The 18,009-nt window shown below is 40.3% G+C and overlaps 1 protein-coding gene across 2 annotated transcripts in view; it reads right to left on the bottom strand.

Moving 5' to 3' along the window:
- Window positions 1-18,009, bottom strand: part of SORCS3 (sortilin related VPS10 domain containing receptor 3) — a 654,973-nt gene that overhangs the window by 78,129 nt on the left and 558,835 nt on the right. For both annotated transcript variants that reach the window (XM_004020175.5, XM_060404717.1), the window contains exon 14: window positions 15,580-15,687. In XM_004020175.5, coding sequence (XP_004020224.2) covers window positions 15,580-15,687 — 108 coding nt within the window. The remainder of the gene's footprint in view (window positions 1-15,579; window positions 15,688-18,009) is intronic.

Raw genomic sequence — 18,009 nt, 5'->3', positions numbered from 1 at the left:
AAACCTCTGCATCTTGCAGGATGAGCCATGGAGATATCATATATGACAATAGTATCATGAGTAATTGCTGGAGGAACACAGGGGAGGAAGGTGATCACATCTGGAGCTATGGTTGACCAGGGAAGGCTTCAGCCAAGAGCCACTTTTCACACTTTGCTGGCTTTTCCTTAAGGCTCTCGTATCTAGAAAGTTCTGGGTTTCCCAAGCTCTAGCCTACAACTCTAGAACTATAAACTGAGCTACTAGGTTCTTCTAAGAGAGCATTATCTTTGATGTGCTAAGATGTGGCATTCCTCTGCACAGTCTAACAGATCAAATGAGTCATCAGAATGACATAGACAATGATGTATCCTGGTCTCTGGGAAATGAGCTGAGACAGTTTAGCTGCTCTCATCAAGCTCCTAAGGTGAGTGACGGTCAGAGATACTAGGGAGGGTGACAGAATCTAAATTGGACTTCATGGATGGTCGGCAGGCTAGAAAGAAGACATAAACCTTCGGTTCACAAATGAGGGATAATCCTTGTGGGTACTTTGGCAAGAAGGATGCTCCACTGGCCCAGGTGTTGCCTTCACACTGACATGTAGATAAATATGCCCCAAGTCAAAGGTGGGTTTCCCTGGGGACTCAGCTGGTAAAGAATCCATCTGCAATGTAGGAGACCTGGGTTCAGTCCCTGGGTTGGAAAGATCCCCTGGAGAAAGGAATGGCTACCCACTCCCAGTATTCTGGCCTGGAGAATTCCATGCCTGTATCTGTGGAGTCACAAAGAGTCAGACATGACCGAACAACTTTCATTTCACTTCAAGTCAAAGGCTCTGCAATGACAGTCTGGCTACTTGCAATTGCCCCTATTGACACACTGGATTTATTTCTCATTCTTCTAAGTAAACAATTAAACCAGCTGTGGATTCCGGTGAGTCACACACCATCTTCTATGCCACCTCCGTCCAGGATTCAGAATTAGCCATTGCTAGGAAACCGCAAATCCCAACTCAAACCTTTTACCCTGCCTTGACGACTTTCACTGGCTGGATGTCATTAATTTGAGGGCAAATTATTAGAAACCTGGAAAACAGTTCTGAAATACCTGTAGATTTATGATGAAGTCATTTCACAAAAGGTCACAGGCAACCCTGCTATAATTAAATCTTTCATTAATTTTTAAAATACACAATAACTTACAAATGAAGCATAAATTAACCAGATGACCTTGAAAAAATTATTTAGAGCACTGCTTCATCCAAAGCCACTATCTAGTAATTTCCTAAATTTTTATTTTACAAATAGGATTTATCTTTTTCCCTTCTTGTCTTTGATAGATTCTAGTAGCTTTCTTATTTGAAATGACTTAGTATTAATTTACTCAGAGCATTAGTTAGCACTGAGGAGTGATAGTGGGTAGTTAAGACTCTCCCTTCCCTTAGGTCATGACCTCAAAGGTATAGTAAGTGTAATGCAAATAATCATCTACACATGCCTAAATGCAGCCTCTATTCTTTCATTATCTGGAAGCTACTTTTTATTTCATGAGTACGTTTTGATAAGTGATTTCCATTTTCTCATTATAAAAAGAATGCACTCTCATTATAAAAATTGAAAACTATAAAATCTATAGATGGGAACATAAAAACCTCACTAGAGGTAAACCACTTTTAATATTTTGTGATATTCCCTTCCATTCACTGACAGTGTTGTTCTTTCTCAGACTAAGAGATAAGCAATAATCACAGTTCTCAACTAGAGTTAAAGACCTCGGAAATTAGAAGCAATCCTGAAATCTCTCTCCCTACCTGCCTCTCTCTCTGTGTAACACACAGACACACACACACCACCACCACCGCTACCACCAGCATCACCACCACCAACATTAAAAATTTGATTATGGAGAATATTCCATAAATACTAGTGCTGACATAAACCTCATACAAATTTGTTTTCTTTTATAGGGTGTAGAAGAGGCTGTAAAACATAGCACCTTTTCATCAGCAGAGACCTTGACTGTACTGTTTATGCCTTAGCTCAGCTCCTAGAGCACTTAGAATAGTGTCTACCTTGTAGTGGGTACTCAATACATACCACTGAATAAAGAAATAGTCAATGTTCTTGTATAGCAACTTGATACAGGTGGATTCCTGTGCGCTTCTTCATGGGTTTCTAGAGAATTCAGTTCTCTCTGAAAGACCTAGGCTCCCTCACCTCCTTTGCCTCCTTGCCTCCATAAGCCCTCCTCTCTGCTTCCATGGAGGAAGCTGCCAAGGACCAATTTCAAATCAAAGCAGAAAGAGCAGTGCCCTAGAAAGGTGAGGCTTGGAGGCCAGCAGTTGTTGGTCTCCCAAAATTCAGGCCACATCCTTGACTTTCTGAGTGCTTCCATGCCACCTGATACTTTTCCCATTAGGGAGCAGAAGGGATTAATGGTAAAAGAGGTCAGCAGCTACAGAGAAATTGAGTAAAAGTGAGACACAAACTAGGCCTTAATAGAAATTGACAGCGGATCAGCAGCAAGGAATTCTGCATGCAAAGCCTGTGTTAGTTACACAATATGATGATGAGTGAGATGGTGAAAACGGGCAGGGATTAAAAGGTTTGAAAAAAAAACCCAGAAGAGAAGAAGGGGAGATTGAGAAAGAGACTAAAAGGCTTTGGGTCTGAAGAGGCAAAAGAAAGAAGGTTGATTTTTAAATGCATTGAAAGAAATAATTCAATGTCCAAACAACTTTGACTCTTTTCTCAAAATTTAATAAGCTCCTTCAATGGGCTTGAATGTTTAAAGTCCACAACATTGGAAGTGTGTTCCATGAACCTGTGAGAGAGAAGTCAGGAGTTAGTGATGAAGGAGAACCCAAGAGATGGAACCAAAAGGGAGAAGATGGGTGTTCAAGATAAATTTTGAGAGAGGAGGAAATATCTGGGAATCAAACAAGCCACAGGGAACAGGGTAAGGAGGGACCGGTTTTCCACTGGCATTTCTCAGTCTCCTACTTTGTGTCAAATCCCGAACCAAGAGGTACCAAGAATCAGGAAAAATTCAGCTCCTATCCTTAAATAGATTGCAGTTCTGTCCAATAATAGTATTACTCACTCTTTACATATCTGCTGAGCCCAATTATGCACAGGCATCCACAGTCAGGGTGGTGGAGGATGACAAATAAGACAGTTGCCAACCTCACGAATCTTTCAGACTAAAAAAGACCTCACGCTATAACTGCAGAGATGACCAATATGTAAAACAGTTAGAACACGGTGAAAAATAAAAGTGACAACACCAATTCACCATGAGCCAGCAATTCCATTTTTAGGTGTGCAGCTCAGAGAACTTCTGTGTATGCATTTGGAGACACATATAAAGATAGGACAATATTGTTTGCAATAGTGCAAAACAGGAAAAAAACTAAACATCCATCGATAGGAGAATGGAGAAATAAACTATGCATATTCATATCACAATAGAATGCCACAGCATTTATGTGTCTGTATCAGACGGATTTGGTAATACTCAATGACAAGACACACAGAGGAATAATAGCATTTAGATAATTAGACATTTAAAAAAAAAAACAACAAAGAATACCACATGTATTTCTACAGATAATTAAATATATACTCCAGGCAAGAATACTGAAGTGGGTTACCATTTCCTTCTCCAGGGGATCTTCCCGACCCAGGGATCTAACCCAGGTCTCCCGCATTGGAGGCAGACGCTTTAACCTCTGAGCCACCAGGGAAGCCCCAAAAGTATCAATACCCTTACTAGAAGGATATACACCAAATTCTCAGCAGTCGCTGATTAGTGTAGGAAACAATGGGAAGGGGTTTGGAAATGGGCAACTCCAAGGAGACCAACTCTACCTAGGATCAGTTCAGTTCAGTCGCTCAGCCATGTCCAACTCTTTGTGATCCCACGCACTGCAGCACGCCAGGCTTCCCTGTCCATCACCAACTCCTGGAGCTTGCTCAAACTCACGTCCACTGTGTCAGTGATGCCATTCAACCATCTCATCCTCTGTCGTCCCTGTCTCCTCACACCTTCAAACTTTCCCAGCATCAGTGTCTTTTCCAACGAGTCGGTTCTTCACATCAGGTGGCCAAAGTATTGGTTTTAGCTTCAGCATCAGTCCTTCTAATGAATATTAAGGACTGATTTCCCTTAGGATGGACTGTTGGATCTCCTTGCAGTTCAAGGGACTCTCAAGAGTCTTCTCCAATACCACAGTTCAAAAGCATCAGTTCTTTGGCACTCAGCTTTCTTTATAGTCCAACTCTCACATCCATACATGACTACTGGAAAAAACCATAGCTTTGACTAGATGGACCTTTGTTGGTAAAGTAATGTCTTTGCTTTAAAATATGCTGTCTAGGTTGGTCATAGCTTTTCTTTCAAGGAGCAAGTGTCTATTAATTTCATGGCTACAGTTACCATCTGCAGTGATTTTGAAGCCCCTCAAAATAAGGTCTCTCACTGTTTCCACTGTTTCCCCATCTATTTGCCCTAAGTGATGGGACTGGATGCCATGATCTTAGTTTTCTGGATGTTGAGTTTTAAGCCAACTTTTTCACTATCTTCTTTCACTTTCATCAAGAGGCTCTTTAGTTCTTCTTCACTTCTGCCATAAGGGTGGTGTCATCTGCTCATCTGAGGTCACTGATATTTCTCCCAGCAAACTTGATTCCAGCTTGTGCTTCATCCAATCCAGCATTTTGCATGATGTACTCCACATATAAGTTAAATAATCAGGGTGAGAATATACAGCCTTGATGTACTCCTTTCCCAATTTGGAACCAGGCTGTTGTTCCATGCCCAATTCTAACTGTTGCTTCTTGACCTGCATACAGATTTCTGAGGAGGCAAGTCAGGTGGTCTGGTATTCCCATCTCTTTAAGAATTTTCCACAGTTTGTTGTGGTCTACAGTCAAAGACTTTGATGTAGTCAATAAGGCAAAAGTCGATGTTTTTCTGGAACTCTCTTGATTTTTGATGATCCAGCAGATGTTGGCAGTTTGATCTCTTGTTCCTCTGCCTTTTCTAAATCAAGCTTGAACATCTGGAATTTCACAGTTCACATACTGTCGAGGCCTGGCTTAGAGAATTTTGAGCATTACTTTGCTAGAGTACCTAGGATACCCTGCATATTTATTTTAGAAATATAAAGCTAAAATGGTAATGTGTTAGTGTTTATTACATCCCAAGGGGTTGGTACACTAGTGTTTATAATACTATTCTTTGTGCTTTACTATATTTTAAAAACTTTCAAAAAGAACTATTAGGAAAAAAATAAAGGTATAAAATTAAGGATGTAGAGTCGATATTGGGAATCACAAACCCAAAATCATATAGGAGCCGGGGGTCAACTTAAATGAACAATGAGTAAGCTGATACAACTGGAGAAGATGTACACATCAGATGAGAGGCGGGCAAGAAACAGCTTAACCAGTGGAAAGTAGGCAGCTTCCACGTAGCTCCAGCACCCTGTAGGATGATGGGCATTTGGGCTCAATGCCACAAGATGCTTCTGATTTAAAATTTTAGTTCCATTAAGAAAAATGTAGACCAAACTATTTATCTGTGGTCCAAACCCAGAAGCCTAAGGTAGGAATTCAATGAAAGAAAATAAGTAAGAGCTGGAGGAACTGTGGAGGGCTTCCTGAAAGAGGTGAGATTTGTCTGTATGGCTAACATAAGAAATGAGGAAACTTCCTCAATGAGGAAATGAGAAAATCATTTCCAATGATTTTTCAATTCAATATAGTTAGCCCAACGTATCTGCCGGTTCCACATCCACAATTTCAACCAACCATAGAACAAAACATAAAAAAAAAAAAAAATCCAGAAAGTTCCAAAAAGCAAAACCTGACTTTGCCATACACTGGGAACTATTTAATAGCTTTTATATTGAATTAAATATTATATCAGTAATCCAGAGATGATTTAAAATATGCAGAAGGGTATTATACAAATGCTATGTCATTTTATATAAGTGATTTGAGCATCTATGAATTTTTGGTACCCACTGTGGTGAGCAGTGTCCTGGAACCAACCACCAGTGGATACTAAGAGATCACTTCCTTCATAAGCAACTAAAATGGTTTATGGATAGGGGAAGCTTGCATAAATCATTTTAAAAATTCAGTATTTGTAACAAAAGATTAAACTGCATGTACCGTCTTGTTCAGAGTCAACAAACTATAGCCAATGGGGCAAATCTGGCCCAATGCCTCTTCTGGATGGCCTATGAGCAAACAATAATTTTTATACTTTAAATGGTTGGAGGGGAAGGCAAATGAAGAATCATATTTTATACCACGTGAAAATTGTATGAAATTCAAAGGTCAGCATCTATAAGAGAATTTTCATTGGAAGACACTGCATGCTGTCTTCCGTATCGCATGTCCATTCACTGCTTATTGTCTGTGGTGGCTTTCACACCGGACCAGGAGAACCAAGCAGATGCAGGAAAGACCCTGCAAAGTCTAAAATCTTTACACGGAGAGTCTGCTCACCTCTCCCCTAGTTGGCTAAAGTTCTTCCTGCAGGTGGCCCATTTCTTGATCATTAGACTATGGAGACTGAAAGCATCTCAAATGTCACTCAGTGTTAGTTATTTCACTTAATTCTCACATTCACATGAAGAACCCAAAGCTAAGAAAGGTAAGTAAGACATTTAAGATCAGAGGGATGGTAAGTGGTGGTCCGAGACCTGTCCCTGGAGTGTGACTCCACAAAATCTATGCTCTCAGCCACCACTCATCCCACACAGCAATCTACTGGTCAACATAAGCCTTTGCTTTCCAGGCTACTGCCAGCTTCCAGTATCTCCCAGAATCATCCAAAGCCCTTTGGAGTATCATCCAAAGCCACTACGTAGGCGTGAATTCTGCTTTTTTATTCCTTGGCTCCTACTCAGCAGGCCTCTGAATGGATGGCAAATCTGGTGACAACCTGAAGGACCTGAATCCAGCAACCAGCCTGAGAGGCGATGGTTTAAGAGTTCCACTGGATTTGCTGATTACTCGAATGACTTACTTTGGGCAAAGTAAAATCAGATTCTTCCAGCAAACAACAGAGAATTGAAAAACAGATCGATGGAAGCAGTGCTGGTTAATTTCCAATGACTTTATCGGATGCAGTTACTAGAGGCTAAACAATACATTTAAGCTCAGGGCTGGGTCTCTGTGTTACACCAGGGCTGTATTTGAGAACATGTTTCTTGCTAAGCATGCAGTCACAGTCTCTTAAGTAGAAAGAAGGTCTTTGCTTTTTTTTTTTTTTTTTTTTCTTTAAAACCTCTGCAGCTTTGGGGTTTGCATAATTTTCTACAAAACTGTTATCTCTTTCCCTTCACTTCGGCTATTAGTTCTGCTGGTGGAACAATGGATCAGAGATTTATGCCAATTAGAAATGGATTTATACAGGGACTCAGCGAGGCAATTGGCCCTAGACAATTTGCTGAGAGCATCTCTGGCCCTTCCCATTTCTTGCTTTCCCCTCTTCAGGCCAAACAAGTTCTTATTGTTCCATGTGCGCTCATACTCTCCTTCCACCTGGATACCTTTGCTCCCCCATCTCCGCAGAGACACAAAGCTGAATCTATTCTATTTTAATCCCTTCTTTGATATTTAATGGCAACTGCAATTTGTCCCACCCCTTTACCATTTACTTGTTTTCTAGTTTTCATGTGTTTGTCATATTTTTTCAGAAAGGTTGTGTTTGAATGGGTCTGTTATGACTTCGTGTCTGGCATCACAGTAAGTAAAATTCCTGGAGAATAACATCCCTGCCCTTCTTGTCCCAAACACCGTGATCCTTCAGTGAACAATCCTTGGAGAATTCTAGTACCTTTCTTCAAATTTCAGTTCTGAGCCTAAAGTTTGAAACTCACATTCCTTGCTCTGCTTTCCTCTTACTGAATGTATGAGCTGAGCACTTAATTTCTCTGAGCTTCAGTGTTTTCCCTTGCCCAAGGACAATAATCCAATCTACCTGGTGGGATTACTGTGAGATGTCAGTGACATCAAGTGTGAGAGAGAGTTCAGCAGACAGCTGACACAAAGGAGGGAGTAGAGCAGATGCAGGCTGGCTGACACTTGCTCCTGCTAGGGAGTATCTGCTTTCTTCCAAGGAAGCTGAACCCCTCCCTTTGGGGGTTTCTTTTCCCCTGACAGGCTGCCAGGTTCTCCTTGGCCCCTGTAAAGGATCAACTGAATCACAACCAATTGGTTAAAATATTTCATATCAAGAAAGAATTTCAAATGTTGCTTTGAGACTGCAGAAAAGCTGTGTTTTTCCATCTGATGCCACATCTGAGCCAAGCAAAAAAAGAGCTCTCCTTAAAACACTAATTTGGGGGCCAATAGCGAACCAAAGAGAAGGCAATGGCAACCCACTCCAGTACTCTTGCCTGGAAAATCCCATGGGTGAAGGAGCCTGGTAGGCTGCAGTCCATGGGGTCACGAAGAGTCGGACACAACTGAGCAACTTCACTTTGACTTTTCACTTTCATGCATTGGAAGGAAATGGCAACCCACTCCAGTGTTCTTGCCTTGAGAATCCCAGGGACGAGGGAAGCTGGTAGGCTGCCGGTCTATGGGGTCGCACAAGAGTCGACAGGACTGAAGCGACTTAGCAGCAGCAGCAGCAGCAGCGAACCAAAGAAACACAAGTGCTCTAACAGCCACGGGCATCTCTTTGACTGGAAAGCCTCTGCCTGAGACGGCAATAGGCCCTCCAGCTTGTCAATCACCCAGCCCCGTTCTAAGCCTTAAGTAATAAGAATGGTCACATTTCACTGTGAATTAGACTAGACTAGATGATTCCTGTCAAGGTTACCTGGGGAATGTTGAAATAATAACCTTTGAAGAGACAGTGGAAAAAAGAGCAATAAAAGCAAGCAAATCCCATGCCTGCAAGCTGGGGACTGTCTCCCCCACACAAATTCCTCTAAAAAAGCACGGTATTAGAAAGTTGCATGCTCCTGAGCTTTGGCTTCTGGTAGAAGTGGAAGCTGGAAAGAGTCTGTGGATGGTGAAGGAAATAAGAAATTTCTAGAATGTTCCTTATTCTCTAACTGCCTTTCTGTGCCCATTGCCATTCTATCCACCCTGCTTCATCATCGCCAATACGCACATTTGCACAGAGACATGCACCACTCAGATTCCTCCCCACCTCCAGGCTCCCATAATTTGCAACTCCTGGATTCTGATCACATAGAGCACATCAGAATATCTGGGGTCTATAACGTTCATTTCTGCACTCAATCAATCAGTACATATATATGGTTAAATCCTCAGTGCTAGTACAAAACCAATGCAAATGGCAGTCAAAGAGTAAGGTAACAGAGATCTTCCCTCATGGGAACTTCAAGTTGTGTGGTGTGTGTGCGTGTGCTTGTTTGCATATTTGCCTGTGTGTGTGTTTACATGTATATACCTATCTTTGTATCTTAAAGGTATGAAGAGGGAGGAGAAGCTACTAAACCAACTGCCACTTTTGTTAATATGTATTGCCTAAAGTGTTGTGAAGGAAAAAATATATGAGGTAGGACTACGTATAACATGGAGCCTAAACCTTTTCCAGTGGGCTAAAGGAAGATGTGCCAGAAAAACTAATACATAAGCTGAGACCTGAAGGATACTTAATTAGAAGCTTAGTTATTCAAGTAGGGAAGACAGGTATATTCCAGAAGGATACACAGACAAAGACCCCAGGGCAGGAAGGTACCAGTGAATCAGAGAAGGGAGGTTAGCGCATGGGGGCCAGAAATGAGTTCTAAACATGGACTCAGTGTAGGCATTTGTAGACCCTTCAGTGAGTTTGGACTTTATCTGAAAGGCAATGGAAAGCCTTCCACTTTGAAGAAGTTTTGAAGAAGGGTTTTGAGAACCCACTTTTAAGAACACTCTGAATATAAGTCAAATTTCTAAATATAACCTAAGACCCTTCATAGGTTCTACTGCCTAATATCACTTAATCTCAGGCATACGCTCTCATGGTTCTTTCCTTTGCTTTGAAGTCACCCATTCTCTCAACCAATAATTATTGATTTCTACTATGCACCTACTCCCATTTTAGGCACTGCAGTTACGGTACTCAGCAAAACCATTACAAATGTGTGCTTTCTTTGAATGTACACTCTACTACCTACAAATTGGTTTTCTACTGGTGAACTTCCAGACTGATTCAGTTGTCACCTTTCGTATATGTGAAGTTTTTACTTCCTTCTACTTATATCCTGGTTTTCTAACTAGGATTTCCTGAAGATTGTGTATCTCATTTTCCCCCACAGCAACACACTGGACTGAGAGCTCCTTAAAGGTAGAAAGAGTTATATTTACCTCTTTAATAGCCCTTAAAAGAGTCTAAAATATATTAGAATCTCATTAAATGTTTTTGAATTAATTAACTATGTAGTAGTCAGGGCTCTCTAGAGAAACAGAGTGAATAGGCGATAGCAATAGCAAAAGACACAGAGACAGGGATTGGAGAGAGAGAGAGAGACTTACTATATGGAACTGCCTCATACAGTTATGGGGGCTGACACATCCCAAGCCCTGCAGAGTGGTTTAGCAAGCTGGAGAGACAGGAGGGCCAGTGGTGGAATCCCAAGCTTGAACCTCAGGAAAAGTGGAAGTTTCACTTGGAATCAAAGGCAAGAAAAAGCCATGTCCCATTTCAAATGCAGCCAGGCAAGAAGCATTCTCTCTTGCCCAGGGAAGAGTTAGCCTTTTAGTTCCTTCTAGTTCTATCTAGATTTTCAACTGATTGGATAAGTTCCACCACATTAGGGAGAATGATCTGTTTTACTGGGTCTACTGATTTAAATGCTAATGTTACCCAAAAACACCTTCACAGAAGCATCCACAATAATGTCTGACCAAGTATCTAGGTACCTCATGACCTAGTCAAGTTGACACATAACATTAATCATCACAAACTTATAAATATTTAAATGAATGTAACAGGATAAGGCAATAAAACCTCAGTGTGAATGAGTTAGCCTTTCTTTCTGCCTGACTCTAGTTGAGCATCAGAGTCAGGGTTAAACAGAAACAGGAAAGATACAGAATTCAAATAACCAACATCATTATTTGAATTACATCATTAGTAAGTTTTTGGTTAAATGGCAAGATTAAGCAATCTTGTCCCCAAATGGACTTCCTGTCCTTGAAATTCGTAAGAGATATATACAATTTTTTGAACTCCTGCTTCAGTCTTTGCATGGCCATTCCTTGAAGAAAAGCAGTGGTCATCCTAGCGGGTCACTTGGTTTTAAAGTCCTTTTTAAACCTAAAATTGAGACAGAAATTGCCTCTTGGCAATCATTCCAAAGACTACCTTTCTGCTATCTAAAGGGCCCTGGGTCATTTTCATACTATAGAAACTTTGATTTAATGAAAACTTAAAAATAGGAAGCTTGAATTGTTTATAGTCAGTTCGGTGTTTGCTTCCAAAACTCATCTTATTCCATTAAAGACAAATACCTGCCTGTCTCAAATCCCATATAAGAAACTTATGCACTATTCTAGTTCCTTTTCTGCTTACTAACATTTAAAAGATCTTGATAAGCAAGGTAGAAGGGGGACAAAACTCTACCACACTCCTTGGAGTCTTATTGGGGAGGAAAGGAAAACAGAAGGGCTATATCATCTTTTCAGTAAATGATTTAACCCTGAAGTCAACCTCCTTCATATCCGTGTGACCAACTAAACCCCATCTGAAGTTAAGAAAAAAAAATATTACTGTTTATGATTAGATAAATACAGAATTTAAACTATGGCCTTAAAGTTGCTGAGGAGTGCCAGGTAATGTACAGATTGGTGTATAAGCACTATTATTCAAAGGAATGCCCGAGAGAAGCATGAAGCGAGTTCAGTGTGGCCACATAGGGGAGAATGCAGGGTATATCACATAAAGAGATGAGAGCACAGAATAAAAGGAGGACTAGTATATCTCTTTGCTACATAAACAGGGAAAAGCTAACCTGAGGACCACTTATATTGTCACTGCCCAATCTTCTAGAGCTGTATCAATTTTCTAGGGCTTGTCATCAGGTCTGAAAAGCCACATCTGGCTTGATAAATTCAAAGCAGATTGCACAATCTAATTGAGTGTAAGTACCTTTGCCTTATAGAACTTGGAACTCATAACTTAAAACTCTTTAGTGGTTCCATTACAGGAGGTTCTAGAAAGGAAGGCATTCTTTTCATAGCTAGCGACAAAGTATGGGAAATAATTTGGAAAAGTCAGTTTACAAAAAAAGAAGGTGGTATTCCTAGTAGTCTGTGATATTCTTCCTGGAGTTCCTATGAAAATAGTTTAATCTCTTGGCAGACTATCCTGCATAACATGACAGAGTCATTTGTTTATTTAATGCACAAGTATGCAAAGTCCACAAGGACAGGGGTTTCTTCTTGATTTGCTCATCAATAAGAGTATCTGGCAAAAAGGTACCAATAGTTTTTTAGTAGTATAACTTTATAAAAGTTTTGCCACAATCCCAGATCCTTGGAATTTCTCTCTAATTTGTGTATCTCTGTTGTCTAAATCTCTCCATACATACATGTGTATCTATGTGTACATGTATATGTGTGCATATGTCTATATACAAAAATACTTGCACATACATATTCACTATACAAATATATCTACATATTTCTCAAATCATTTATATTTTAGAAATAAAATTTGTATGATGATAGTGTCTTTGAATATTTAGTCCTTGTGTTTATGCAATACATCATTGCTGTGTATTCACCAAATGATGAAGCTTTAGATGCTAAGCATTAATCAAATCTATATCTTAAATATTGTCTATGAACAGCTAAACTTGCATACAATATTGTTTAGTTTAGTTCAGTTCAGTCGCTCAGTCGTGTCCGACTCTTTGCAACCCCATGAATCGCAGCACGCCAGGCCTCCCTGTCCATCACCAACGCCCAGAGTTCACTCAAACTCACATCCCCCGAGTCCGTGATGCCATCCAGCCATCTCATCCTCTGTCGTCCCCTTCTCCTCCTGCCCCCAATCCCTCCCAGCATCAGAGTCTTTTCCAATGAGTCAACTCTTCACATGAGGTGGCCAAAGTACTGGAGCTTCAGCTTTAGCATCATTCCCTCCAAAGAACACCCAGGACTGATCTCCTTCAGAATGGACTGGTTGGATCTCCTTGCAGTCCAAGAGACTCTCAGGAGTCTTCTCCAACACCATAGTTCAAAAGCATCAATTCTTCAGTGCTCAGCTTTCTTCACAGTCCAACTCTCACATCCATACATGACTACTGGAAAAATCATAGCCTTGACTAGATAGACCTTTGTTGGCAAAGTAATGTCTCTGCTTTTGAATATACTATCTAGGTTGGTCATAACTTTTCTTCCAAGGAGTAAGCGTCTTTTAATTTCATGGCTGCAGTCACCATCTGCAGTGATTTTGGAGCCCCCCAAAATAAAGTCTGACACTGTTTCCACTGTTTCCCCATCTATTTGCCATGAAGTGATAGGACCAGATGCCATGATCTTCGTTTTCTGAATGTTGAGCTTTAAGCCAACTTTTTCACTCTCCTCTTTCACTTTCATCAAGAGGCTTTTTATTTCCTCTTCACTTTCTGCCATAAGGGTGGTGTCATTTGCATATCTGAGGTGATTGATATTTCCCCCGGCAATCTTGATTCCAGCTTGTGCTTCTTTTTTTGTTAACTCTTAATTAATCAAGTGACTCACCAGCTTACCCACAGAGTTCACTTGTTATCATAGAAACTTTAATCAGAAATTTAGATGGTAAGATATCTGTTTTAGAGGATATTTTAGGAGAATGAAAAGAAATTGCTGTAAAACTCATATTAAAGCTGTACTTCCTGAGTAACAAATTCTACAGGAAATCCTCACACTGTGCAACAGAATTGTCTAGAGAAGTCCTGTCATGGCAAAGGTTTGCAGCTAACGACACCAGTTGCAAATGAAATACATCCACTGGGAAGATTTATAGTAGCAGTTCCTCGTAGGGTTTGACATCATCTCTTTCACTTTCCAGCCATAGAGTCTATGTGCCAAACACAAACAACACGCTCAAAAATGAGTGTTAAGGCTTTAAAAGACACATTTCACAAACCCTTGAAGTTTGAGACAGGTCTGTACAGGCAATTTGGAAAATTCAGAGAGAGTTAAAGATAATTTAAAATTGCTCTTTGCTGCATTTGTTCCAAATAATTTTAAAGACATCCTGTGGAGCCAAATTTTCTGTTATGAACATTTTTGAAATAATGAGGACATTGAGAATCCTATAAGACTCTTGCTGTAGACAAATCCTGTAGATAAGAAACCCCTTTGTAGTGTTTCTGCTGAATTTCTTAGGGCTGGACTTTTGTCCATTTGTTCTGTCTGCTTGTTTTCCCCAATTTGTGCACCATTTTCCATCATGGCTGGGTTCTTTCTGTGTTTCTGAAAGCTCAGAGAAGTGGCTGGACTACTCTCTGGATATGAGGATGGAAGTAGAGGTGAGGAACATGGTAAAAGTGGTCCAGTCTGGGGCTAGATTATAACATTTGATCAAAACTGCATATCCACAGTTATGAATAATTTTTTAACATCACTCTGGGGGAAAAGCAAAGCATAGGAATTAGCCATTTGCCTCCTCCTCAAAGCTCATCAGTCTCCTTGGGAAGACTGATTCTAGCTATAAAGAAATTAATGAACACAAAGGTTAAAAGAACAGCAGTCCCTCTTAGAGTAAAAAGACAACCTTCCCCCAAACCAGTCCGGAAGCACTCCGTAAGCCTTTCTGTGACAACTCCACAGTACAGCAAATTCCCCTTAATCTTGCTCAGAGACTCCCTTCATTCTGTCCAGTGAATAATTAAAGTGTGAAGTATTCCAGTCTCTTGGGAGTGGGGAAGGTGAGGAGCAGTGCGGTTTGGTATTACTGGTGAAATATTACCGTAACTATTCCCCCATGCTCCTCTACATACACAAGTGCACACACACACATGGGTCATCCATTTTTTGAAAATTAGATTTTGATATATTTTTAGAAAACATCAAGTTATCTTCTTTAATATTCAGAAAGTACTTTGGGGCTTTATATAGCTTTCAGGTATATATCCCCACCATCTATTCACACTGTGAAGGACTGTGGAAATTTTTCACAGCAAATGCCTCTGAAGCGGAACAGCAGAAACTGTGTGTATGCGTCTCACAGACGCCAGGAGGCTCCTATAAACATTCCCTGTTTTCAGTAAGTTGGCTGTTTCATTCTCTCTGTCCCCATCTTTAGTCCTTTACCGGGCTGTTTTGGAAAGAGAAAACACATCTGAAGCCTTAAGTTTTCTGTTTGCTTAGGTTTTGGATAAACGGAAATTTGTTACAATACTATAATTCTATGAGAGACCCTAAATTTTCTATTAGAAGCCCAGCTTCTGTAATCCCGTCAGTGGCCGTTTGAATTGGTGGGTGTGAGCATCTTACAGATGAGGAAACTTTGGCCCAGAGACTGAAAGGCTTCAGTGTAAGCCTCCCTGGGGAAAACCCACGGCCTCCCGTGGAAGCAGAAACCAAGCCCCTGGATTCCGCTCAGCCACAAAGAAGTACTCACGTCATAATCTGGGTCTCCACGCCTGCCTCCACCAGGGCCCCATCCACAAAGAGAGGAACCGAAGTGAAACCGTACTTGTCCCAGGAGTGGCCCTCGTCAAAACTCACCCTGGGTTGGAAACAAGAACATGGAAGAGACAGCTGAAGAGAAAACCACACTCTTTCACAACTGCTTTTCAGTTATTAAATTCTCCTCTTATCTCATTTTATGGCAGTCTGGATTATCAATAGGCATTAATCTTCAACATCTCTCTATATTATTATGAGATTTGATCAAAACAGCATTTCCTGGCCCAGGCAGAGACAGCCCCAAGAACTGCAAAAATATTTCAACATCTTAGAATTGGGGAAAAAAAAAAAACAAAAAAACAAGCCAGGCAGGAGGGCTTAGTGGATGGAGTGTCACGTTTCAAGTACTCAGAATGAAACCTGAGGTGCAATTACGGCACAATCAATTCAGTCTCGGAGTTTTTGACACGGATAAATTGAGTAGTGTAGGGTGTACCATATGGGAAGGGAGGTGTGTGTCTTTCAGATCAGAAAATAGCAATTTCCTATTTGTTCAGAATGGATGAAGCATCATTTTCCCTCCCTGATGTCACTTTAAGGGGCTTTTAGGAACAAGTACTGAGTGCCTGAGACCTTCTGGGCAACACTTTTCCATCTTTTGACCAGTGAGAAGAGGAAGGCCTGGCCCTTTGTGGACATAGCATCTGAAACTCTTTAAAAGGATGCTGCTTAATAAAGAAGATTTGAGCAATCTTGAGCGGTCAATTCCTTAATAATATCCCTTTCTTGATATTATGGAGTTCCCAACTGTTGCTTGATTTAACCACAGGACAAAGTTCAAAGACCATCTTCTCTGAGAAACTTTACTCAACACTCCTCCTTCCCAAAAGAAGCTTTACTTGCTTCATTTTCTGCAATCCTTTTGCCTGGTTAGTTCTTAATTCTTCTCTGACTCCACAACACACAGTTCTCTGAGTTCAACTGTAGAAACTCTATTTTCCTACAACATTCAGGCCTTCCCCTATCATAGTGCTGAGTGATGAATTCTTAACTCACCTGGAATCCCTCTGCTCAACATTATAATCGTGTGAATCCAGGGGTCACATAGGTTATATTCATTGTCTGACCACCCCCATCCACTTGATATCACCTTTATTATAATGCTTCTTACCTGATGTTACATACAGTTTTAAAACATGTCTGACTCTCTCAATGAACTGTAATCTTTTTGAGGTCAAAGACCATACTATTCATTTTTGCATTCCTAGTAATTAGCAGAAACATTGGCACAAGGTACTACATAAATGTTAAATGAATATATAAATTTTTTAAACAAGGAATGATTAAGAAAACTCTCCTAATCTATCTAGGCACTTTTCAAGCATGACTTATGCTAACATCCATGAACTAACATCCATACAAATCTCTGTCCCCATTACTAGTCAACCTACTCAGTCCAGTCTCTGCAAATTTGTCTCTCTATCTTATTCTCTCTTCCCAAATAAACTGATCTTAAAAATAAGAAAGTCAATCTCTCTACTCAGCTAGAAAAACTAGTCTGTCATGAAACAAGTTTTATATTTCTGGTATACCTAGGCCTGCTTATAAACAAAATCAGTCAGCGGTCATAAAAATTTTTCAGTTCAGTTCAGTTGCTCAGTTGTGTCTGACTCTTTGTGACCCCATAGACTGCAGCATGCCAGGCTTCTGTCCATCACCAACTCCCGGAGCTTGCTCAAACTCATGTCCATTGAGCTGGTGATATCATCCAACCATGTCATCCTCAGTAGTTCCTAAATTATCAGCATCAGTCTTGACTTTTATTTTCTCTTAAACAACTTTACTGAGATATCTTTGACATTAAAAAATTGTACATATTGAAAGTGTAAAATGACATTTTGATAGATAGATAGAGATATAGTGAAAGGTTGGTCATAATGAAGCTGATCTCTGAGGGGGTGGGAATGGAGAATGGGCAGGAGGGAGAAATGGTCAAAGGTACAAAGTTTCAGTTATGCAAGATGACTGAGTTCTTGGAGATCTAATGTACAGCACGATGATGATAGTTAATCTTATTTCAACTTTTGCGGATTTGGCTTATTTTTTTAATAGGCTGAGGCTAAATAATCATTGATGTGGAACCAGAGGAAGTTGGGCAAATCTGAACTGCTTCTCATGGAAATGAGTTTCTCATTTTAAAAGTGAAAGGAGAGTATAATTAGGAATGGGTTTACCTTTCTTGCCATGTATCCTCTTGGTCTGATTCCTAATGAATCACAGGTGCTTCAAAATATGTCAAAAAATGTATTTATTTAGCTCCTGCTTTATTTTGACAACTTTGGATTGACTATTGTCTTGATAGGAAAACATCAAAGTAGTTATTAAAGGCCTCTGTCCTGGTTTCATTCTCAGTTTCCTTAAT

This window comes from Ovis aries, chromosome 22 (genome assembly GCF_016772045.2).
Source record: "Ovis aries strain OAR_USU_Benz2616 breed Rambouillet chromosome 22, ARS-UI_Ramb_v3.0, whole genome shotgun sequence".
NCBI classification, from domain to species: Eukaryota; Metazoa; Chordata; class Mammalia; order Artiodactyla; family Bovidae; genus Ovis; species Ovis aries.
The sequence above is the reverse complement of the archived record's forward strand: the minus strand, read 5'-3'. Positions and strand labels throughout refer to the sequence as shown.